General features: G+C 45.6%; 1 protein-coding gene across 1 annotated transcript in view; it reads left to right on the forward strand.

Annotated features, from left to right (window-relative positions):
• The window catches only part of USE1 (unconventional SNARE in the ER 1), a 45,908-nt gene that overhangs the window by 9,333 nt on the left and 11,144 nt on the right, over positions 1–25,431 (forward strand). Inside the window, exons 3-5 of the mRNA XM_085639981.1 lie at positions 9,106–9,184; positions 14,840–14,992; positions 23,774–23,792. Of these exons, the coding sequence (XP_085496107.1) occupies positions 9,106–9,184; positions 14,840–14,992; positions 23,774–23,792 (251 nt within the window). The remainder of the gene's footprint in view (positions 1–9,105; positions 9,185–14,839; positions 14,993–23,773; positions 23,793–25,431) is intronic.

Here is a 25,431-nt window from a genome sequence, read left to right on the forward strand (position 1 = left end):
CTGCCCGACCGCGCAATCCTCGTACGAGGCACAGTCGCCAGATGTTGTCCCGAGGAGCGAAGTTGGCGCATTGGGGAATAAGGTGACAGTAGATTGGACAAGATGGCCGGAGAGGAAAATGTCAAGATTTTGAATGCAGTGCAGAGGACCTTGAATTCTACTCGGTTGACAACAAGCAACCAATGCAACCGGCGAATTGCCCTAGAAGTGGGGCAAATTCTGGGGAGACCCACCAGGGTTCTAGCTGGTGCATTTTGAACTCGCTGTAATCTCAGGGTTTCGGTCGTATTTACCCCTATGTACAGTGCATTGGCATAGTCCAATCTAGATAAAATGGAGGCCTGAGTAATCATTTACCTAACGTGTGGGTCAAAAAACCCAAGTAATGGTTTAAGCCCCCAAAGTATGGCAGGCCCCTGCAACTTTCTCCGTTTGAAACTGAAAGCTGAGGTCTGAATTGACCCAGACACATCTCGAGCCACCTGAGAGACCTGCACTGGCTCCCTGTCAACAAGAGGATCACGTTCAGACTCCTCACCCACGCACACAAATCCCTCCACGACCTAGGCCCAAAGTACCTCAACTACCACCTGACCTTCTACACGCCCACCCGCCTGCTACGATCCGCGAACCTCGCCCTCGCCGTCGTCCCTCGCATCCAGAGAGCCACCGCCGGAGGAAGATCCTTCTCCTACCTGGCGGCTAAGACATGGAACTCCCTGCCCGTCCGCCTGCGGCTAACCCAGGACCACCTCGCCTTCAGGAAACAGCTCAAGACCTGGCTGTTCGAGCAGTAGCAGACCCCCTCCCCCTAGCGCCTTGAGACCCTTCCGGGTGAGTAGTGCGCGATATAAATTCCATGATTGATTGATTGATTGAGACACCAAGATCTTTCACCACCTGCTTAGGGGTAGGTGCACAACCCAATATGGACGGCCACCACCGATTTTCTTCGCCGGAATAAGTGCATCAAGGGGTCTGCGAATCTAGAGAGAAGGTCGTGAAATTGGAGAGATCAAGTTTATGCCACGGACGTTTAAAAACAACCTCCTGCCATTGCTTCCTCAAAGGGAGGACCCTGGAGAGAGACATAGAGATCAAATAGTGATCTGACCAGCAGACCGGAATAGGAGTGTGAACTAATAGAAAAGGAAGATTTGAGAACACAGGGTCCAGCAGATGTCCAGCAGAGTGAGTGGGACCTTGACCAATTGCGTCAACTGACAGGCACCCAAATCAGCCAAGAAGTTGCACAGCTCCATATCCTGAGGGTTTTCTAAGTGCAGGTTCAAATCCCCAATGACACTAAAATTAGCTGTCCTTGTGGCCAAGATATTAACACTTTCCACAAGCGACGATCTAAACTCTTTAGAGGGTCCGGGCGGACGATATATAAGTAACCCATACATGGTATAGCACACGTTCAGAGAGAGCCTGAAGGTAGCGCACTCACAGCCAACTATAGTCTCTTTAACGAAAGAGCAGGTGTAGCAAGATTTGAAAATCTATAAGAGACACGTTAGTGATAGATTCCTTACCTTAGAATATCACCAGGCGTCAGACTAGATCCGGAAAGTTTTCGCCAGCAGTACCCCTGCGTGTCGTGCGGCTCCGCGTCCGTTGCTGGCGTCGTAAGCGCCGAGATGACGTCACAGAGACTACTTAGGCGCCACCCATGCGTGCTGTCGTCAGTTCATTCTTTTTCCGCGCCACCAAGCGCAGATGCGGTTAGAGCACGTGCCTTAGTCACTTTTTGACCAAACTTTTGAGACCTTTTGTCTTACATTTTTTGAGTCTTTGACTCCTGGTGCCACATAGGAATGCCTGGATTTAAATCCTGTGAGGCCTGTTGCCATACAATGTCGGTGGCCGACCCCCATGGCGTCTGTCTCTACTGTCTGAAGCGTGACCATGACTCCTGGTCATGCTCGGACTGTCTGGCCATGGCGCCGAAGGCCTTGCGGTAGTGGTCCCGTAAGCTACTTGAGAACCGGCAGTCGTCTCCGCGCCGTTCGAGGAATCGCTCGCGGAGCCATCGTCATCGCTCCCCGGAGTCGAAGTCGTCCCACTTGGTTTCGGGTAAGAGACGTCATAAGAAGAAGTCGAAGAAGCGTTTCCCCTCTCCGACGTCCCCTCGTCGGTCTCTGGATGTGGACGAGGGGGCTGGGGGTACCACCCTGCGGCTTCTTTGGAGCCTGTGAGTCCCGCGGCCTACCCACCTTATCTGGGTCCGTCGGTGACTCCTGCCCAGGTGCAAGATTTTCTTGCAGCCATGGACCGCCTCTTTAAGCCTCGGGCTCCTGCCGGCGCACCTTCGGGCCCTGAGGTCCCATTTGAGGGCCCTCCCCGGCGGCTCTGGCCCTGGCGCCGAAGGAACCATCGCCGGCAGCTCCGGCCCAGGCGCCGCCCGCTGCTCCGATCCTGGCGCCGCAGTGGGTTCCATTTGTTCCGCCACCACCCTTGTCCGGGTTCCCGGACAATTTTGCTCCTGGTTGAGACCCTGCTTGGGACACGGAGCCGGACCAGCGCCGTTTCCGGCGCCATTCGACCATTTGTATCTCCAGGTCCCTCCCCCACCACCGCAGCCTGTTCCAGGGGCAGTATAGGAGGGGGACGACTGGGAGAGGTCTGAGGACCCTCTCGAACTGCAGTGCGGGTCGGAACAGGAATGGACTGATGAGCTAGAGGATGCCGGTGGTCTTGACCTATCCTCTGACCCTGGTTTTCTTTCTCCTCCGGCTGTGGCTATGGAGGAGGGCGCCACATACACTATAGTGCTCCGTAGAGCAGCTGAGGCCCTTGACCTTCCTACGTTGACCCTCAAGACTAATCTCCTCACTGAAGTACTTCAGCCGGCGACAAGCTCTTCGGAGCCCCTGACGTCTTGATGGGCACCTGGTCTAGACCGGCCACGGGGGTTCCCATGGATAAGAATGTGACCCGGCACCATTGCTCGGCCCCCGGTGACCCTACTTTTCTGTCCACCCACCCGACCCCGGAAAGCCTGGTTATCCAGGCCTCCACTTCCCAAAGCGCATTCCCTACCGCTCCACCGGATAAGGAATCCAAGAAGCTGGAACAGTTCGGTAAGAAACTGTTTTCATCTGCCAGCTTAGGGCTGCGGTCAGTGAACACCGCATGCCTCTTGGGCTGTTATTCCCACGCTGTGCGGGACACGGTTGTGCAGGTGTTGCCTCAGTGTCCGGAGGGGATTCGGACAGTGCTCCCCTAAGCTGTTGCTGAGGGGAAAGATGCAGCGAAGTTCACCATCAGGTGTGGACTGGGCACCGCAGACTCGCTGGGTAGGGCGATTTCCACAACAGTGGCCCTCCGTCGTCACGCCTGGTTGCGGTCCACTGGTCTTTCAGGGGATGTTCAAAGTTCTCTTATGGACATGCCCTTTGATGGTACTCACCTGTTTGGCAATAAGACAGATAGATAGTGCGCTGGAGCGTTTTAAGGACTCAAGGGCTACGGCCAAGCCCTTGGGTCTCTCCACCACGCGCTCGGCCACGTCTGCTTTTCGTTCCTTTCGTGGCCACGGAAGGGGCGCCCATCATGTTCGTTCAGCCATAAGCCTGCGCAGAACCAACCTCAGCGCGGACGTGGTGCCTGCTGCGGCGGGACAGGGGGCCAGCGTGGGGAAGGTGATGGCAAATACTGCCGCCCACTGGTGTGGAGTGGACCCCAAAGCTCAGACTAGGAAGGCCTGGAGGCGGCGGCTGCTTCCGCAGCTGCCGCCTCCAGGCCTTCCTAGTCTGAGCTTTGGGGTGCACACCACGCTAGTGGGCGGCAGTATTCGCCATCACCTTCCCCACACTTGCTCCGTTACATCAGACAGGTGGGTGCTGCAAATCGTCCGAAGGGGCTACTTCCTCCCCTTCAAGACTGCCCCTCCAGCCATGCGCCCTCAGTTCCACTGCATGTCAGGGGATCGTTTTGTGCTTCTCCAGCAGGAAGTCACGGCCCTCTTGGCCAAGGGGGCCATCAAGCGCGTTCCTGGGCCAGAAGTAGGACGTGGTTGTTATTCCCACCTTTCTGGTCCCCAAGAACGACAATGGTCTGCGTCCCATCTTGGACCTCAGGAACGTCAACCCTTTCCTACGGAATGAGAAGTTCAAGATGTTGACTGTAGCTCAGGTCTTGGCTGCCCTCGACCCTGGAGACTGGATGGTAGCACTGGACTTACAGGATGCTTATTTTCACATCCCCGTCCTGCCGGCCCACTGGCGTTACCTGCGGTTCACGGTGGGCCAAGAGCACTTTCAGTTTGCCGTGCTCCCCTTCGGCCTTACCAGTGCCCCTCGGGTGTTCACGAAGATGATGGCTGTGGTCGCAGCTCATCTGCGCAGATCACGGGATTCAGTCTTCCCCTATCTCAACGACTGGTTGTTGTAGGCCTGCTCGCAACTACACACTACGGCCGACCTCCTGCATTTGCTGGGGTTCTCCATCAACGTGCCGAAGCCACACCTGAGTCCCTCTCAAAAGCTCCCCTTCATCGTAGCGGTTCTGGATTCGACCCAGTTTCGAGTTTATCCTCCCGAGCAGCGAGTTCGGGATATTCAGGCTATAATTCTGATCTTTCAGCCTCTATCCCGGGTTTCAGTCAAGATGACCCTCCAGCTCCTGGGCCTCATGGCCTCCTGCAACATGCCAGATGGCATATGCAGGCTCTGCAGTGGGACCTGAAGTTCCAGTGGGTGCAGCATCAGGGAAACCTATCCGATCACGTCCAGATCTCGGAGGGCACTGCACGCGACTTGCAGTGGTGGCTCACGAATCGCGATTGGGTCCAGGGCAGATCCCTCTCCCTTCCCCAACCGGAGCACACAGTGGTGACGGATGCGTCCCTCCTGAGATAGGGCGGCCACATGGGAGAGGCGGAGATCAGGGGCCTCTGGTCTTCGGTGGAGTCCCGGCTCCATATCAACCTTTTGGAGCTTCGGGCGATCCGACTTGCACTGAAAGCATTAATTCCCTCTGTCCGGGGAAGTATAGTGCCGGTGTTCACGGACAACACCACCGCCATGTGGTATTGCAACAAACCGGGCCGGTTGGGGTTGTGGACCCTATGTCAGGAGGCTCTCTGCCTCTGGACATGGCTGGAACATCAAGGCATTACCTTGGTGGTTCAACACCTGGCAGGTTCTCTGAACGCCAGAGCGGACTAACTCAGCCACCGGTGCATATGGATCACGAATGGTGTCTTCACTCGGAGGTGGCGCAAGGTCTCTTTCTGCAGTGGGGAGAGCCTTGGTTAGATCTATTCGCCACCGAAGAGAATGCGCAATGTCATCAATTCTGCGCGTTGGAATTTCCAAGGCGGCACTCGCTCTGCGACTCTTTTCGTCACGTGTGGAGCTACGGTCTGTTGTACGCCTTTCCGCGTATACCACTTCTGCCCAGAGTGCTGAAGAAGATTCGGTGCGACTGGGCCCAAGTCATCCTTGTGGCTCCGGATTGGGCACGAAGATACTGGTATCCCGAGCTACTCAGCATGGCGATCGCTCCCCTGATCCGACTGCCTCTTCGGGAGGATCTTCTGTCGCAGCAACAGGGGACGGTCCTCCACCCGAACCTGCCCAGCCTCCGCCTCCATGCGTGGAGATTGAGCGGCGACAGTTGATGCCATTTGACTTGCCTCCTGAAGTCTGTGATGTTATTCTGGCAGCCAGGCGTCCCTCCACTAAGACGGTATACACCTGCAGGTGGAACAGGTTTGTGGCTTGGTGCACAGCAAAGGCTGTGGATCCCCTTACCGCCCCTCTTTCCGAGGTCCTTCTGTTTCTTCTCTCTTTGGCCCGGCAGGGCTCTGCTCTGGGCACTATCAAAGGTTATCTCTTTGCCATTTCCGCCTTTCTACGGCTTCCAGATCACTCTTCTCTTTTTAAGTCCCCAATTGTTAATCGCTTCCTGAAAGGCATTACGCACACGTTTCCTCCCGTGCCCTTCGTAATACCTCAATGGGACTTAAATTTTGTCTTGACTTATCTGATGTGTGCTCCCTTTGAGCCACTTCATACCTGTCCTTTACGTCTTCTCACTCTAAAGACTGCTTTCCTCGTAGCTATCACCTCTGCCAGAAGAGTGAGTGAGCTCCAGTCTCTTTCTTCCAAACCTCATTTTCTCTCTGTTCATCCGGACAAAGTGTTTTTAAGGACTCGTCCTTCTTTCTTGCCAAAGGTTGTCACGCCCTTCCACATCGGGCAGACCATCATTTTGCCCACCTTATTTCCGCCTCCGCATCCTTCAAAAGAAGGAGAGTCTCCATCGTCTGGACCCAAAACATGCGCTCTCGTTCTATCTGAAGTGCACACAACAGTTCTGGGTGGATGACCAACTTTTTGTTGGCTACGTGGGCGCCAAGAAAGGTCGGGCCATGCACAAACCTCTCGGTGGGTCGTTCTCTGCATCAAAGCCTGTTATCCATTTACTAAGAAGGAGCCTCCTGTGGGGCTGCGTGCCCATTCTACCAGGGAACGACAGCCGCTACTGCTTGGGATGCAGCGTTCCCTTGCAGGACATCTGTCAGGCAGCTACGTGGGCCTCGCTGTACACTTTTACCAAGCACTACTGCCTGGACAGCCAAGTCCGGAGAGACGGCTTCTTTGGCGGTTTGGTTCTCCGGGACTTTCTGGTGTGATTTTGATTCGCAGACCCACCTCCAGAGTAGGTTTTGCTGGGGTATCTATTCTAAGGTAAGGAATCTATCACTAACGTGTCTCTTTCAGATGCCCAAGTTACTACTTGTGTAACACTATATCTGTAAGAGACATTAGTTAGTGATAGATTCCTTACCGCCCCACCCATCTTCCCCGTTCTGCGAACTGATTTCTAGGGTTAAGGACATCCCTTTCAGGGCCCTAGTTTCATGGCACCAGTGGTCGGTTTCTTTCATGGCTCTGCGTTCCTGACGCGGAAAGTCGTGTACACAACTGACGTCAGCTCGCATGGGTGGCACCTAAGTAGTCTCCGTGATGTCATCTCGGCGCTTACGACAGACGCGGAGCCGCACGACGCAACCTTCAGATGCGCAGGGGTACTGCTTACGAAAACTTTCCGGATCCAGTCTGATGCCTGGGGATATTCTAAGGTAAGGAATCTATCACTAACTAATGTCTCTTACAGATATATCGTTACACAAGTAGTAACTTGTGCATCAGGGCAATGCCGCCACCGCTAGACTCTCTGTTAAGGGTCACGATGTTGAAGCCCTGTGGGAGGGCCAGTCCTAGCACTGACTTTGAGTCTGCAGATAGCCAGGTCTCGGTTAAAAAAAAGTGCAGGTTCAGATTTAGTCATATCACTGTAAGATTAGTAGAGCTGGACATATTTAGTACCATTACGAATTGGCTAGGCTGTAGTAGAATCAGCTATATATTAAGCTTGCATTCAGCGTGACTGACTGTCCCAGCTCTGTCATTAAGCAATGTTGCCCGCACAGTATAAAGGCCAGTAACTTGTGACTGCTCTAGGACAATAGAAGAAAGGTCACACACAGCTTATGTACGTTTATTAAGTAGAAAAGGGGAGGACGAAAAAAGGCTGAAAAAACCTTCAAGAATAAGACAAATGATGGCTAAGGTGTACTTGAAGGGTAAGGATTCAGTATTGGCAGCTCAAAAGACAACTCGTTGAAACAAGGAATGCTTATGCTAGTGAGCTGGTGATGGCTGTGAAAAGATGTAATAAGAAGGAGGTGGCTGTTGAAGTCCTCCCCAGTAATTTTCTAATTGTCTGAGTATAATTTATGGACTTTCATACAGGATCATATTAATAAAAAGATAAATTCTAGCAATCCTTAGAGCCTGTTAGCCACAGAATTGATTGTAAAAACTGTTGGGCAAGGAATTGGAGAAGGATTGTGTTAGACAAAGCCCCCTAATGGGCAGCACCGTGGGTGATTGCACTGAATGTAGAAGCAATATTCGTATGTGTATAGATTTAAGAGAGATTAATTTTTGAGCGATACAGCCATAGTGTGATAGAAATATCAAGTACTTTTACATCCTGAGTGGATAGAGTGTTGAAGTTCTGTAGTATGCTTTTTGAACTGACATCCTGTCCGTATTATTTCCAAAGATAAGGCACAAGATTGTTCGGTGCAGGCTGGAACTATTGTTTTTCTTGGACTATATTCTGGTGCTTGAAAGGGAACTAGTGAAGCTTGATTGGGTTTTATTGACGATGGAAAGAATGGGATTTTGGAAAAGACCAGAGCACAGCAAGAAACTACATATACAATAGCTTTTCTTCTAAGGCTCAGAAACAATGTATTCTTTTATGAATTGGCAACATATGCCAAAACACATCGTAGTCGTTCCCAAGTACTTCGACAAGGAGGCAGGAAGAGGAGACAGGCCCCCTTCTCTGCTTGCCAAATTCCATTTGGTTTATGTTCAAATGTCATAGTTAAATAGAGGGGTACGGACAGTAAAACCTAAAGAAAACCTAAAGAAAAAAGATTGGTTCACGCATGGGCAGGGAATTCACCTTTCTAGGTCAAAAGACAGAAGAAGGCAACAGGACAGCAAACTAACATTGGCAAAGCCAAAAGGTCTATGTATACTGAGGTAATTCATGCAGCATAAGTATATCAAAGACGTGCAAGAAACAAAAGGTGGACGGTATTAAAGACTCCTTTGCTTTTAATACAGTCCTGTTTTTGTTTTAAATAAAAGGTTATTGTTGTAATGTCGTCCCTTATTCAGTTCCAAGGATTTACTCTAGCAGGTAAAAGTATTAGCTGAAAGATGAATACTCCACTGGTCTATTTGAAGATAGTCCCGAAAAAAGATGGTGAACACATCGATTTTGGAGTTTTCTTTTTACAGCAAACCGACCATGAGTTATCGCTGTAGTTGACTTTGTGAGAATAACAATTAGTACTACCTGTGGGTGCCCAGAGATCCGTGACATTGCATCACATTCACTTCTCTCGATATTTCTTTGTCCTCCTTCCCCTCGCACCCCAATTGTTGTTCTTTTGATTTTGTTGACAAATGTGATATCTTGGTCGTGTTGAGTAAAATGTCAAGACATATTATTGCATTATTTAAAGCAATATTAACATACACACATTAACCTTCGCTTTGTTTTCAGTTCACCTACTCTAGAAGTGCTCAGTGAGTACTCGAGGAAAGTGGATTTCTTAAAGGGTTTACTGGAGAATGAAAAACTGGTAAGATGCATTCTTCTTTTGTTATTCTATGTGTTAGTATTAAAGGAGGATTTCTATTTTACTACATAAGGAAAATACAGTGCATAGCCATTTTTGGATGAGCGTTTTGGTGTATTATCATTTGACTGCTTGTAGTTTACAGATTACCGTTTTCGTGTCTTATCTAGGACTGCTTGTTCTCAGACGAGCGTTTGCTGTATCAGCTGAATGCTTGTGGTTTACAGATGAGCGTTTTCGTGTATTATCTATGACTGCTTGTACTTTACAGATGAGCATTTTCATGAATTATCTATGACTGCTTGTAGTTTTCAGATGAGCGTTTGCTGTATTATGTATGTTGTATTATGTATGACTGCAGTTTACAGATGAGCATTTTTGTGTATTATATGACTGCTTGTAGTTTTCTGATTAGCGTATTCATGTATTATCTGACTGCTTGTAGTTTTGAGATGAGCGTATTCATGCATTATCTGACTGCTTATAGGTTACAGCTGAGCGTTTGCTGTATTATGGCTGCTTGTAATTTACAGATGGGCGTTTTCGTCCATTCTCTGACTGCTTGTAATTTACAGATGAGCGTTTTCCTGTATTATCTCTGACTGCTTGTAGTTTTGAGATGAGCATTTGCTGTATTATGTATAACTGCTTTCAGTTTACAGATGAGTGTATTCATGTATTATCTGACTGCTTGTAGGTTACAGATGAGTGTTTGCTGTATTATGACTGCTTGTAATTTACAAATGAGCGTTTTCCTGTATTATCTATGACTGCTTGTAGTTTTCAGATGAGCGTTTTGCTGTGTGTTTTGCTGTATTATGTATTACTGCTTGCAGTTTACAGATGAGCGTTTTATATTTTTGGGTCCCCTAATACGACAATCCATTAAAAGGCTGTTTGTTTATGGTGCGTTTAGTGTCTGAATTCGTAACATTCACCCACATCCTGTAGGCTATTTTCCTGCCCCTATTACACCTATATTCAACCTTTACTTCCAGGCGGTGAGGTTACCCCCACTCGCCTCCCCGTGGATTAGAGTGTCTTAATCCTTTGACCATTTAATCGTCTATTACTGAGTAGGATTTGGATTATGAGGTGCAACAGGTTTCCAACTGCTAATTCTCTTCTCTGAGCCATTAACGCAGTTTAACGCACCAAATCGCCTAGCCGCGTTTAACCAAGCTGCACAAGAGGGAGGACTAATAGAAGTCCAATTAATGCAAATTTCCCTATGGGCAATAATAATCTAAATTAGCAACAGCTGCTCTAGTAATTTCCTATTCCTCTCAATAAAGCCAGCATTAGAAAAAATCCCCAAAATTCTCAGAGATAGGCTTACCTCTATATTCCTTTTAAAAACAGCTGTTAATACTTTACCCACATCTAGCCAATAAGCATGTACTCCAGGGCATTGCCAGAACGTGTACATCATCTGCTTTTGCCACTCCGCAATTCGAGCAGTACCCGGCTTCCCCTCCTGTTCTGGACAGTTACTTGGGGGACCAATATACCCTATGTAGAGTGAATAAATGATTCTTCTTTAATGGGGCATATTTAACAAACGAGCAAAATACATTGATGGATACTTGCCAAAGGGTTGTTACGTCGGCGTTGGGTAGGACATCTTTCCACTTTTCCTCCAGTGGCGTAGTATGAGAATCTTCCTCCTGAACCAGCATCCAATACCATTTGGCTGTCTCTTTTGTTTGAGGGAGGTTCCCACAAAGCGCTGTCTCCCACTTGTTCGGAACTCCTATGGTTGCTTGAGTTTGGGCCCAGTTTGTTAATTGCAGATATTTCAATCTGGGAAACAACCATTACAAAGCAGTCATTACAAAGCAACAGCCTTTACATCACATGCCATTACAATGCATGCCATTACAATGCATGTCACTACAACGCATGCCATTACAACGCATGTCACTACAACGCATGCTATTACAACGCATTATAAGGTAAGTAATGGGAATAGTAATTTGTAACCCTACACTATCCAAAACTTGTAAAATCATGCAATGTAATGGATGTTGCGATCTAAAAACAGCGTTGTAAAGGCATGCTTTGTAAATGTTTGCGTTGTAATGTGTCCTATTCTTTAAATCTAGACAGCTGATGGTTTGTTTTCTTTGATAGGTGGTCCCAAGTCATTTTATTCTGCTCGTCCATTAATTGGCCCCATTTCTTGATTGTGGCATACAGGGGTCCCAGGTGATATCCAAATTGGGGCCAGTTGACTACAATAAGATAAGTTCAATATTCTCCGGACCTGGCTCCAAAGCTTACACGCCGCCCTAAACACCTTTAGGCGGACCATTTTGAAAAATTTAGAGTGCACGAATTTGAACAAAAAGTAACTGCCTTGGTCAGCTAGGTCTTTCGTCAGTGCTCCATAACATGGCCGGATTGAATGGCAATTTTTGATTAGCAGTGTTCTAATGTTTTTTTACATAGAAGGCCCAACAATATAGCTGAAAGTATGGTAGAACAAGTCCACCTTCTATCTTTTTTTTTGCATAACTTTTTCCATGCGATTCTAGGATTCTTGCAGGCCCAGATGAAACTCGTCAAATCACCTTGTAATCTCTTGAACCACTTTATCTCGAAATGCAATGGTATGGCATTGAAAATAAAGGTGAACTTTGGAAAGATCATCATCTTTATCAAGTTTATCCTACCGATAATCGATAAAGGTAGGGAGGACCAAATTTACAAAAGCCTTTTGGTATCTTTCATAAGCTTCAAGAAGTTTATCTGGGCCATTTAGTCCAGATTTTTGACCACCTGGACTCCTAAATATCTTCTCTCCCTTTTCACCTTTTGTTCCAGGGTGGCACCAAGTTGTACATTCCAAGTCAGTATCTCATTTTTTTCTTCATTGACTTGGTATCCTGCTATCTTGCCGAAATCCTTTAATATGTGTATTCTAATCGGGAATGATTCTATGTTTTTTTTTTTTGTATATATCAATAAATCATTGGCATAAAGAGCCACTGTCTTAGCCCAACCTTGATGTTGAAAAGGCCGGATCCTCAAATCTCCCCTAATCCTCCTGGCTAAGGGTTCGATGTATAGATTAGACAAAAGAGGGGAGAGAGGACAACCTTGCCGCCTGCCTCTCTATATGCTAAATTGTGGGGTAAGGGAACCATTAATCCGGATCCTTACTGAGGGGAATGTGTATATGTTTTTTATTGCTCTTTGAAATTTACCCCTAACCCATTGTGACCCCTCACGGCGTACAGGAGAGCCCAGCTGACCCTATCAAATGCCATAGTGGCGTCCACTGTCAAAACAGCTAATGGGAGATTTTTATCTGTGGTCAGATCTACTGTGCACACCAAGCCATGAGTAAGGTCCTTTAGCTGTCTACCCTCCATAAGCCCTTTCTGTGAGATCCCGATTAGGTCTCCTAACACTTTATCTAGTTGTTTAGCAAGTATACTTGTGTATAGCTTATAATCGTTGTTTAATAAGGATATCGGTCTGTAAGACTCACATTTTTGGGGATTTTTGTTGGGTTTTAGAATGAGACTTAATGTGGCTTCATTCCAGGGGTCTGGGACTGCCTCCCGCTGTATAAATACTGAGTTGTACAGTGAGGTTAATGAGGGGATGATTTAATCTGCCAGGACTTTATAAGCTGCGCCGGGGATTCCATCGGCCCAGGAGCTTTCCCTTTTTTTTTTTATTTCTTATTGCTAAAGATACCTCTTCAGATGTTATTGGGCTATTAAGGAGGGATATCTTGTCCTGTGTGAGTTTAGGTAGAGGGTCAGCTAGGAGCCAGGTGGATAACTGCTCCTCAGACAATAATGTCTCTTCCTTATCCAACTTTTGAAAAAAAGCAGTGAAAGCGCTCCCGACATCTTAATCGTCATAGCCGCTTTCACCCGACCCCTCCAAAACTAGTTCTCTTATTGTATTCCGTACTAATTCCCCTCTGGTCTTCATGCCAATACTTTTCCGCATCCCTCGCCATACTAGTAATGCCCGAGCTTACTGGCGAACCATTTTTTCTTCACTGTGACTTCTAAGTGCTCCACCAATTCTTTTTTTTTTTCCACATCAATTTGTTCTGAGATCTTATTTTTTACTTTGTGGTCATCTGCGTCATGGAGATCTTTTTGCCAGGCAGTTATTTTCTTCTCTATCCCCTCTATTTTATTATCGTTTTCTCTCTTCCTATAGGCGGCATAGCTGATAATTCTCCCTCTAATTTACGCTTTGTATGCGTCCCAGATAAGGAAGAAGAACCTGCATTTATTTCAAAGCACTCTAGGGTGTCCCGTTTCAAATGTTATTGTATTTCCTGTTAGCCTACGATGGTCCTATCTGGATTTAGGCACCTCGTGCGCTAGGAGTAGTTCAAGCCTGACTCCAGAGTGATTGGATAAATGAGCGGGTTGATATAAAACCACCTTGACCTTGTTACTGAGTCTGAAATCAATTAAGAAATAGTCTATACGGAAAGCATGACCATATTTCTTATTTTGATGTGTAAATTCTTTTTTTCTATCGGCGCTCTGTCTCCAGGGGTCTATCAACCCCAGGCTCTGCATAATGTTCTGTATAAAAGACCTCATCTTTGGGGCATTAACTGTCGGCCTGAGGGTTTTCTTGTATTATCTGACTGCTTGTAGTTTACAGATGAGCGTTTTTGTGTATTATCTATGACTGCTTGTAGTTTTCAGATGCGCGTTTGCTGTATTGTGTATGATAGCATGCAGTTTACAGATGAGCATTTTCGTGTATTATGTATGACTGGTTTTAGTTTACAGATGAGCGTTTTCTTGTATTATGTATGACTAGCTGTAGTGTTCATATGCACGTTTTACTGTATTATCTACAACTGCTTGTAGTTTACAGATAAGTGTTTTGCTGCATTATCTACCACTGTTTGTAGTTTAGGGATGTGCGTTGTTGTATATTTTGTCAGACTGCTTGTTGTTTACAGATGAGCGTTTTGCTATATTATTTATGACGGCTTGTAGTTTTCAAATGATTGTTTTTGTGTATTATTGAACGCTGCTTGTAGCTCAAAAACCCTGTTACATCCAATTTTGTGTTTGTTTATGGTTCAATATATGTGGAAACATACTAGATGCAATTTATTTATTTCATATAATATAAAAATGAAATTCTGCAATTACAAGGAAGATGAGAACAAATATTTGTGAATAAATAGGTGGAAATGTCCAATAATAAATACCATGAACTCGGCACAGCTATCGTCTTTACATATTGCACCTGGTGCGTGAAATTCACAGTTTAATTAATGTTGTCGTGTAAACCAATCATTGTGAGGGTTGTTTATTTCCGTGGACAGCCTAATGTGTTCGTCCCTGTATGGAGTTGAACACTGCGCCGTTTACTTCATGGTCACCTGTTTGCCGTATTGTGGAATATCCTATATAGGTGCATGGTTTGCAGCTAACGTCAAATTTATTGTGTAACGTTATATATTAGTAAAAGGTAGTCAGCCGTTCTACACTGTAACAACCATTGTGTGTTTTTGTAATAAAAGTGAAGCTATACCCTGCTTAATTCGGTTGCTGCTTTTGAATATTCGGCAGGAAGTCTTTCTAACATCAGTGCTTTGTAAAAAAAAAAAAAGAAAAAAACACTTTTATATTCTCATGGCTGTGTATGTTTTCCCAGGCCACTCCAACAGAAAAGGCATTGGCGAATCAGTTCTTGGCCCCAGGGCGCATCCCAACCACCAGTAAAGAGCGGACTCCAGCCACGAGAACGGTTCATCTGCAGGCGAAAGCTCGCTATACGGGCGAGATGCGGAACGAGCTGCTGGGCACAGTAGGTCAAGACAAAACCTTTTGCCTTTTGTAAGCAATTCTGCTATAAGTGGGTTATTGATTGGAGGCTTGAGAACAGATATGCGCCTCTGTCCGACCTCGAAGCTTGTGACTGACTACAGCCAGCGCAAACAAAAATGAATTGTGAGAGGCAACCCACCCTGATTATGGCCATTAGCGAGAGTGTACAGTCACCTTTAATACATCAGGAGGCCCAAAAAACAGTATTAAAAATAGCCTCATGGAATGCGGCCGGTATTGCCCCCAAAGTGAGTGACATTAACTGGTTAAAGTCACGGCGAGAGCACGAAATAGTATGTTTCCAGGAATCATGGGCCACAGAGCCAGTGTTCATCAATGGATATCGCTCTTTTCAGACCCAAGCAACTCCATCCACCTCGGGGAGGGCAAAGGGGGGCATTTTGACCCTAATTCGGAACGATCTACCTGTAAAAGTAAAGATGAATGCTCAATTAAATTTAAACTTTCACATCCTGACGCTGGAGGTACAACAGGAAGGGACATGGTTACTAATACATTTTCATAATAACAGATTTGGTTCAAATATGCACTCAATTGTGGGTGAGGTTGATAAAGCAATTGCCGATATTGTATGTAACGTTAAAAATGCAAACGTAAATGTCATATGGTTAGGCGATTTTTAATATACACCCCTGTAACTATAACACACTGCCTGTCTGTGGATTAGAGGATAGGGGGGGAAACCCAATACATCATTTCACACACAGTGAGTACGGCAACGGCTTAAATAAGCTATTAGCCTCCCTAAATATGGAAATAATTTGTGACCCAGACCCCGTAACAGATATTTTGCCGAGAACTTTAACGAAATGGGGTAGAGTTAACGATTGATTACACACTTTAAACCGTCCCCCTCTGCATAAGGGTTGCTAAGGTAGAAAATTCCTTTACGACATTTAGCGACCATGCTATTTTATCAATAGAGCTGAAGGTACTAACATGGGAGAGACAAAAGTGTAGCAATGTTAAAACACCAATTGTGGCAAGGAAAAATGGGGTCCAGTTGAAATGGGTACACATAGACAAAATCAAGATGATTCCAGAAATCATACAAAACACACAAGATAATCTACAATTGTGTCTAGACCCAGAAGCTGATGCAGGGGAAGTTGTGCTAGTCTTCTGTGACATCTTAGGAAACAAAAAAACGGCCCTTACAAGAACAAACGCGCCAAATAAAGTAAAAGGCAGGGGCTGGTTTGACTCGCCATGCACAAAAGCGAGGAAGGCTCTGTTGTATGCTCTAAAGATTAGGCCTAGAAGCCAGGAACAAATAAAAACACTGCAGGCCTCATATAAACTGGCACGGAAAACCAGAGAAAAGGTAATTAGGGATGACCTATGGGCCGACCTTGATAAGGCAGCTAATTAGGGAAACAGCTGTGATTTCTGGAAGCTAGAAAATGCACCCTATTTTAAAAGTTCTAGTGACCCAACAATAGACATAAATGTCGTTGAGGAGGCATGGGTTTTCCACTTTGAGAATATATTTGCCCTAAACCCTGATACCCCATCCCACTATGTGTCAGCGGAGGAAATGCGCCATGTGCCTTTAGCCTTTTCTTTTACCGAAGTCTAAGTAGGGCTGGATTCATGTAGTTTGGGAAAGGCCCCAGGACCGGATGGTGTCCCAACTGATTTTTTTCAAGACAACCCAGGTTTATGGATACGAACGTCCTGAATAGTATAGATTTGGTAGCCCCCCCCCCCCATCATGGTCGTCAGGGGTCATTGTACCCATTTCCAAAAAAGGAGACCGGGCTAATCCAATGAATTATAGACCGATTTCCCTGCTGGATACAACATCAAAGCTCATGGGCCGCCTTCTCCTTTCTAGGTTAGAGGGATGGGCAAAGGATAATTACCTCTTAATCCAGGCCCAGTATGGGTTCCAGCAGGGAAGGGGTACTGTGGATCAGTGCCTGAATTTAGCACCGACCATAGAAATGTACACTAGAATTAAGGACGGGAAAATATACATGGCATTCATGGACCCGAGTGCTGCGTTCGACTGCGTGGTCCATGATAAGCTATATAACATAATGGAGATGATGGGGGTCGACCAAGCTATACTAAATTTTATCAGACAATTGTACTCCAATGCGACGGCATCAGTCTGCTATACCAAAAATGGAGTTTGTACGCGTCCTTTTAAAATCTCTAGGGGAGTAAGGCAGGGCTGCGTATTGGCCTCATTTCTCTTCTCCATATACACAAATGGAGTCGAGAAAGCACTCACCGTGGCCACTAGGGATGTCCTCCTCTTTGAAACCCAAATGCTACCAATATTGGCTTACGCGGACGACGCGGTGCTAATCGCCAGAAAAGGGCTTGGCTTACAAAGGCTGATAACCGCGTAAGTCTCTTTCATGGATTCACTACAATTGAAGGTGAACCAAATCAAGTCTTTTGTAATAGTAGCCGGGGCAACAAAAAGAGAAAAAATGCCGTATTTCCACACGGATGCGGAAAGAATAGAGATGGTGGACTTTTTCCCCTATTTGGGGATTCGTTTTGATAAAGACCGGTCATGGGTAAAACTGATGGAAGGGAGGAAGATGGTGATGGAGAGGGGCATTATTGCCGTAAAATCCTTCGCTAGAAAATTGGGTGTCAAACCCTTATTACCGATGAAAAAATATTATCAGGCTAGAGTAAAATCAGCAGCGACTTTATGGTGCCGGGGTCTGGGGTGTGGTAGCGCCAACACTACTGCAAAATACTGAGAATACATTTTTTAATCTGTAGTGGGTCTCCCTCCCTCCTTTACAAACTGCATCCTACACACGGAATTGGCCTTGCCCTATATCTCTGACTATATACAACTAGCCCCACTCCTTCTCTGGCATTCAATTTGGTGGAGAGATACAGTGCCACTCACTCAATAATAAGGAGTTGCTTAACCATGGATAAGTGGAAGAGGTCTGGCTTAGCTATGTGGAGTCAGTATTAAGAGAGATTGGTCTCCCCGAACTTCTTAAAGATTCACTGGCTTGCAAGAAGGTCTCTAAACAGAAGGTCACCAATATTTTCTTGCGGATGTCCAAGTACAAGCGTAAGGAACATTATAAAGAGAAACACGCTGTCCGTACATACCGCCTTAATCCACCATTAATAGAGGGGGGGGTTCACGGCTCTACACAGGGAGGAGACGGCAGGGCTTCACAAATATCCTATGGCGCAGGGCTGGGACACTATGCTGGTGGCTTTTCGAGATAGGGCCACAGTGAGCTTAGAGGAGTTGCAACCTGCTGATGTACAATAGACATGGTAGCACCCAGAGGCCTGATTACAAGACGCTTTTGTGCCCGGCCGCACAGACAGTCGCCTATCCAGGAAATACCTGACACACTACTAATACTCACCGAAACTCCACAGGCTGCTGGGAGGGAGGGTGCTCCATTTTGGTTTTATAGCTACACACAGTCACATATCTTTACTTGGCCCCGGACTAGGCGAGCCATAACACATTGGGGTGTAGACAATACAAAGTCATGCTAAGACATGTAACAGCGACTCGACTCACATAGTTTAGATGGCAGTTTGTAATGTTGTAAGTTTGAGTTTTGAATATATGTTTATTTGGGTAAAAAAGGTCCTATTGGTATCTACACGTGACCTCTTATCATACGCTGTCGATTGATAAGATTGTATTCATAATGTTGTTCAAACTTGACTGATAAGTAGTTGTGATGTGATGGAATAGACTATATATCGGACATTATGGTAATAGCTCAGACAAGATATGACCCGATCATGCTATGTATGGCCCCGCAAAAAATATAATAACTATTATGCGGCAACGTATGCGAACAACAGCACACTGAGTTTTCTTCAAGTGTACCCCAAAAAATGTACGTGTCTGTAAGCAGGACCGATATGTTAACATTCACTTGATATTGTTGTCAACTGTATTATTGCAAGTCACTTGAGCTCTGTAACTGCGTGATGGACAACTGAAAAAGCTGTATAACAAATACGATGGCAGTTATGATAAAATCTGAAAATATCAATAGAGATATTTACACACAAAAAATTAATAGAGGGGGGTTCTCTTATCTAGTGAATGTAAATAGGTCGCAACACAGATCTATATTACTGAGGTTTCGCACTAACTTGATCCCTCTCATGCTAGGTTATCGGGAAAAAAACATATAATCACTCGGATTTAAGTGTGTGCCCATGTGATAACTTATCACTCGAAACTGAATTGCACCTAGTTTTATTCTGCAGGCTATATGAGAATGAAAGGAACGACCACCGTAAACCAATTTTAAAGAATAGGAATTTTAAGCAGTGCCGGGTGGCACTATATTTTTTTAAATCATTATCTGATCTTTTGGTTTGCTATTCGGTAGCGTCATTCTTAATGGCCTGCATAAGGAAGTGGAAGGGGATGGCGCGTAGATCAGTGAGATCGCTAAATAATAATATAACTACACAGACTTAGCACATGAAATGATCTTAACAATTTTAATGCATTAATGTCTTTATTCTAGAATCATCGCTGTGATATTTGTGATTTTAAAACAACATTTTGTACAATATTATGATGATGTATTTATTTGTGCTGTGATTATCATTTTTAACTTGATCGAATGAAGAGTGAAATTGAAAAAAGTGGGTTATTCTTGTTTAAATTATGCAAGTATTTTTTTTTTTGCCTCCTTAACTTGTTAAGATCACTTGAATGGACCCTGCGTGTCTGCCCTACATACAGGATGTGACTCTGTGTTTAAAAAAAGGTATCAGCGCAGTATTAGTAGGTCCTGCCTTTCAGTAAATCTTGCATGTCATCAGTAAGGGAGTCTTGGGGTGGTTGGTATAAAACAGAAAGCCTCTCATTATTTTTACCGCACATTTTGTGATTCGGGCGCAAACAGGACTTTGAACCAAATCAGGATACATATTTTTGGCAATTACTGCATAGGTGTTTTTGGCCTGCGTGATTTTCGCCAGGTCAGACCTGGCCGAAACTGTGCCAATAACAAAAACTCTGTTACGGTTTGGGCCCCTCAGACAGGGGGACCTTCCTTCTCATTTTTCTGCGGGGTGGAAATGAAAGAATACTGTGATACCGCACCCCACTGTGTCACTCTTTACCAGGTGCATTTTCCCCTTACCAAATAGCTGTGAAACTCCTAATTTAGCCCCAAAATGTAATCACAAAGTCTGCTAATTCATAATTTTTTTTATTGGCTCCCAGGAATGATATTCAAATAATACAAAAAGTTATAAAACGGGAAAGGTTAGTTTTCTTTTCTCTGTACTGGCTTCTTTGACAGGCGTTCTCCTTAATAGCATTGTTTAGCTCTGCTGAAGTTGCCTAGTGAAATGAATTTTAAGATCCCATTTCCAGAGTGCCCTGCAGCTGGCTTGGAAGGCTCTTCCACCTTTTGAGTCCTACACAGGAGATTTGTTAAATAGCACGGTGTTTTGTCCTGTATGTTGCCATACTCTAAGCTGGCAGCATAAACAAGCAACAATATCTCCACCCCTTACTATTGAGAAGGCTAATTATCAAGCATGCACAAAACCTTGCAAGAAAGGAAAGTAGGGAGACTCAAAGGAGATTTTAAATGTGCCAAAGGCATTATATATTTAATGCAGTGCAGGGTTTTTGAAAAAACAGTAAAAACAAGGGTTGTGAAAATTGGGAACAGTTGTATCAGTACTGTAAGCAATTGTTGCGTAAGTAACCTGAAAACTTTGTGCACGCAAGTGCTTGTGACACTCAAGGGTGGACGGTGCAGGTGACAAGTGAAGAACACAGCGGTGGCGCAGAGTGAATAAGTGACAAAAAATATATATACATAGGCACTTGTGGCTCGCAGTTAATTATTTACATACATTTTTACAAATTTATAACATTTTTAGTGAACCACAGAGAGAAGGCGCCGGAAGTTGCGCTGGTATGTCAACGGCGTTTCGATCCTAGCGATTGAGGATCATCATCAGGACTGAGTTACTGAATGAAGGTGTAAGGGGTGAAGTGCAGCGAGGAAAGAGGATCTACATGAATGAGAACCCTCATCAATGGATGTGAAGAAGGCGGAGGAACAGCCCGGTTCAGAAGGAATCCGAGGGCGGCGGTGGCGGTTGGAGTCCAGAAAGTCCGCAGACAAGTCGGGCCCTGGAACAGATCCATGGTTGACAAGAAGTGAAGATCAACCCGGTTCAGAAAGAATCCAAGGGCGGCGGTGGCGATTGGTGTCCTAGTGGTCTGCAAACAGGTCGGGCCTTGGAGCAGATCCCTGTTTGGTAAGAGCCGGTCTTCCAGGACCGGGAACTGAAAGATGGCCAGCAGTGCCGTTGCCAAAGTAGAAGAAGCACCTGATGCCGGAAGCAACGGCACTGCTGGCCTTCTTTCACTTCCCATTCCTGGAAGACTTGTTTGCAGATCTCTAGGACACCAATTGCCACCGCCACCCTTGGATTCTTTCTGAACCGGGCTGATCTTCACTTCTTGTCAACCGGGGATCCATTTCAGGGTCCGACGTGCATGTGGACTTTCTGGACTCCAACCGCCGCCCTCGGATTCCTTCGGAACTGGGCTGTTCCTCCGCCTTCTTCGCATCCATTGATGAGGGTTTTCATTCATGTAGATCCTCTTCCCTCGCTGCACTTCACCCCTTGCACCTTCATTCAATAACCCAGTCCTGGTGATGATCCTCAATCGCTAGGATCGAAACGCCGTTGACATACCAGCGCAACTTCCGGCGCCTTCTCTCTGTGGTTCACTAAAAATGTTATAAATTTGTAAAAATGGATGTAAATAATGAACTGCGAACCACAAGTGGCTATGTATATATTTTTTTTGTCACTTATTCACTCTGCGCCACCGCTGTGTTCTTCACTTGTCACCTGCGCCGTCCACCCTTGAGTGTCACGAGCACTTGTGTGCACAAAATTTTCTTGTTACTCACGCAACAATTGCTTACAGTGCTGATACAACTGTTCCCAATTTTCACAATTTTTACTGTTTTTTCAAAAACCCTGTACTTCGTTAAATATATGATGCATTTGGCACATTTAAAATCTCCTTTGAATCTCCTTCATTCCCTTTCTTGCAATGTTTTGTGCATGCTTGATAATTAGCCTTCTCAGTAATACCGGTTCAGATATTGTTGCTTGTTTATACTTCCACACCGAGAGCTCACCCTGGTCTATGGGTTTACTCCTGTCGTATATACCTAAGCTGGCAGCGGACCCGCTCGGCCTGTAATGCCTGTGATATTTGTTCTTTCTGGGAAAGTGCTGCACAGGAGCTCGGATATTCCTGGCCTTAAGTAACAAGAGGTGAGCGAAGAGCCTGCTTTTAAGAGCATCACTTTCTTGTTGAAAACGTAAGATGCGCACCTATGCTGAGTCGTCCTGAGAGGCTTGTGGGTTTCAACGTCTGATGTTACACAGGAAAACCCCACAACTCGCTTTTAAGCGTAGATTCAGAGCAGAATGAAGTTTGGTTTATTATGTTTGTGTTTTGGGACGGATGTGTGAACGTCGCATGGTGAATTCATTGGACTCGACCAGTGGTACAAACCCAGAGTTATGTGGATTCATTGAGCTGTAGGAGAACGAGGTGTATCATGGGAGCTATGTGTGAACTTATGTGGTACCTCTGAAAAGAAGTGCATTGGTCGATTAGGATAATGTAAAGAAGGTGCAGAAGGAAGTGAGTGCGTGCAATAACTTTCAGGATACTGATCTGGGATAGGGTGCATCGGTTGATCAGTTTAAGGATGCATCAAATAGATGGAGGGAGATCTGTTGGGAATGAGGTGCAGAGGTCGAACTGTGTGTCCGTGCACCGGGTAAACTGGGTGATACAGGATTGGAAAAATGTGAGGTGAGACTATAGCAGTAGCATGACTCTGGAATCAACCGGTTTAGTATAGCCATGTGGGAACGGGTGGGAAAGCCAGTGTATTGCAGGTCTGTGTTTGAGAACGTTTGAAGAACCAGGCGAGATTGCAGCCTTTGCTGAAGGTATTGGAGAGCGAGAGCGAGTTCTTGGTTAAGCCGGATACACGAGCCGGTGATAGTCTGCATGCTGCCGGTCCGGTTTGAGTTATGTTGGCCTAGCTGTGCCAGAGTGAGTTGTTTGAGCTGGATACAAGAGCCGGTGATATTATGAATGCTGCAGGTCAGGTTTGAGTTGTGTTGGCCTAGCCGTGTGAGAATGCCCGCCAAATCTGGGGGATATTGTCTTGTGCTAATGAGGTACATTGTTTTGGCCACATAACAATACTATGGATAGGTGGGATAAGGCAGAAGGCGGAATGAGTTGCATCGATGAAGTGTTGAAAGAGTGCTGGTATAGCTGGGCTGATACCAAGCCTACTCTGTTGTAGTGTGACAAACTCTGCCTTGCCGCTAAAGCTTTTGCTTAGCAAATGCCTTACAACTTGTTTTTTAGCTGCTGAAAACAAAACAATAGAACACAACACAAGAATTGCCAATACTAATGAACATTTACTCAAACTTTCATTCGCGAGGAAAACAAAACAATGGCGCCAAATTAATGATCCCTCCCAGGCTGAAAACACTTTGCTGATTTTTCCTTGATAATCTCTTTACCAATAATATTGTTCATTATTGAAATAGTGCTCAAGTCCTATACTAGTCTGAATTCGTTGTTCACCGCTATTTGTGTGACACAAGATGGCATGCAACACCTCAAACTCTGAGTTAGTGATTGGAGGAAAAGGTATGCTAAACCTTTCTTTTTTGATTGCAGGGTTCCCGGTCCGTTAACGGTAAGAGTTCTTTATATTTCTCCATATTTTCAGATCCGTGGTCTTATGTTTGTTAAACTTTTGATAAAACATCCATCTCTATTATTTAAAAAAATGCCCTACGTCATCTGTTAGTAGTACTTCTGCCATGAAGCGAGGGGTGCATTCACTTGAGTTAGCATATGTGTGTAATACTTGTCGGGGGGCACCATGCATCTTGTGTTGCGGTCGGGTACCGGTTGGTGAAAGATTTGTGACCTATACATTGAGAGGTAGGAGGGACCATATCTTTTTTGCAGAGCTGAGCCATCCTTATTGAAGGCTGATCATCTGCTCCTTCTAGAGTGGTGATTTTAGGTCTTCTGAACTGTAGGAGTAATGTCTGGACTGATAGTTTGCCTCGAGTCATGGATTATTTTAGTAAACTTGATTAATGGCATTGCATGTTTGATAGCCTGGTAGAGGTGAATATGCGATGTTACGACGCATGCAATACATCACATGCCATTACAACGTGGTCGATAGAATGACAGCATTGTTACATCGCATACCATTACAACGCAAGTCGTTACGACGACTTGCTGTAGGGGGCGCTGGATGTAGGAAAGTATAATTTACTATTCCAACTCCAGTCTTTGCAACAGTAGGGAAGGTGTTGGATTTTAAATCCAACACCTTCTGCCCCCCTAGAGCAAGTTGTTGTAATGACTTGCGTTGTAATGGTTTGCGATGTAACAACGCGGTCGTTGTAACGACCTCTTTGTAATGGCATGCGATGGAAAGGATGTCTCCCTGTAGAGGTGGGCCTTTGAATTGCATTTATACAGTTTTTGACAGCTTCGAAGAGGATCCTGCTTCTGGTGAAAGCTTCCATAATTGCTACAATGAAATGTGGTGTTCTGGCTGTTTCTGTAGGCCCCGTGGTGTTTTCACTTGAGTCGGGTCATCTAGTGATTTGATATTGCGATGGTTGATTGCAGTCAGCAGCTTCTTGAGTGTGCTCTGTTGCAGTTGGGTTTGTTTTTTTGAAGTGTTGCTTTAATGAGGCATATACGTCAATGTTGATTTTTAGAGGAGTGTTGAGTCCAGGAGTGTGGTGACGTCAGTTTTGGTTGCTATGGTGCTTAGGTCTTATTTCAGAAGATCAAAGGAGAAAGTCTTTGACCATGTGGAACTAATATGTCACAGTTTGTGGTGGTCAATGGTGAGTGGGTGAAGCGTGAGTGGAATGACGTCTGGCCAGTCCAGTGCCGTTGCTACTAGTCGGTTCAGTGAAGGCATGGAGAAGAGGTCTACGTTCAGGGAGCTGCCTTTGGTTTTGGGTTGCGTTCTTTGATGTTCATAGTGTTGTGGAAGTCAGGTGATGTTTAATTTTACTGACATGTTTATTGGGAGAAATGTTTTTGCAATAATATATAAATGTGGTGGTGGTGGCTTGACAGCCCTTGGTGGTATGAAAATGAGATGGAAGGTGATTGCCTGGGGGGGGGGAGAAGAGAGATTGCAGAGGCAGCATTGCAGAGAGTTGTGGGTTAATGGAGAGCACAAGGCGAGAGGTTTGTAGATATAGCCTCCTCTTGTCTTGTGTGTGCAGTTGATGTGTTGTCCACTGTAGTCCGTGGGAGGGAATATGTGGTGGATGTTCTGTTTGTTGTTTTTG

Source organism: Triturus cristatus, chromosome 12 (genome assembly GCF_964204655.1).
Source record: "Triturus cristatus chromosome 12, aTriCri1.1, whole genome shotgun sequence".
Lineage (NCBI taxonomy): Eukaryota > Metazoa > Chordata > Amphibia > Caudata > Salamandridae > Triturus > Triturus cristatus.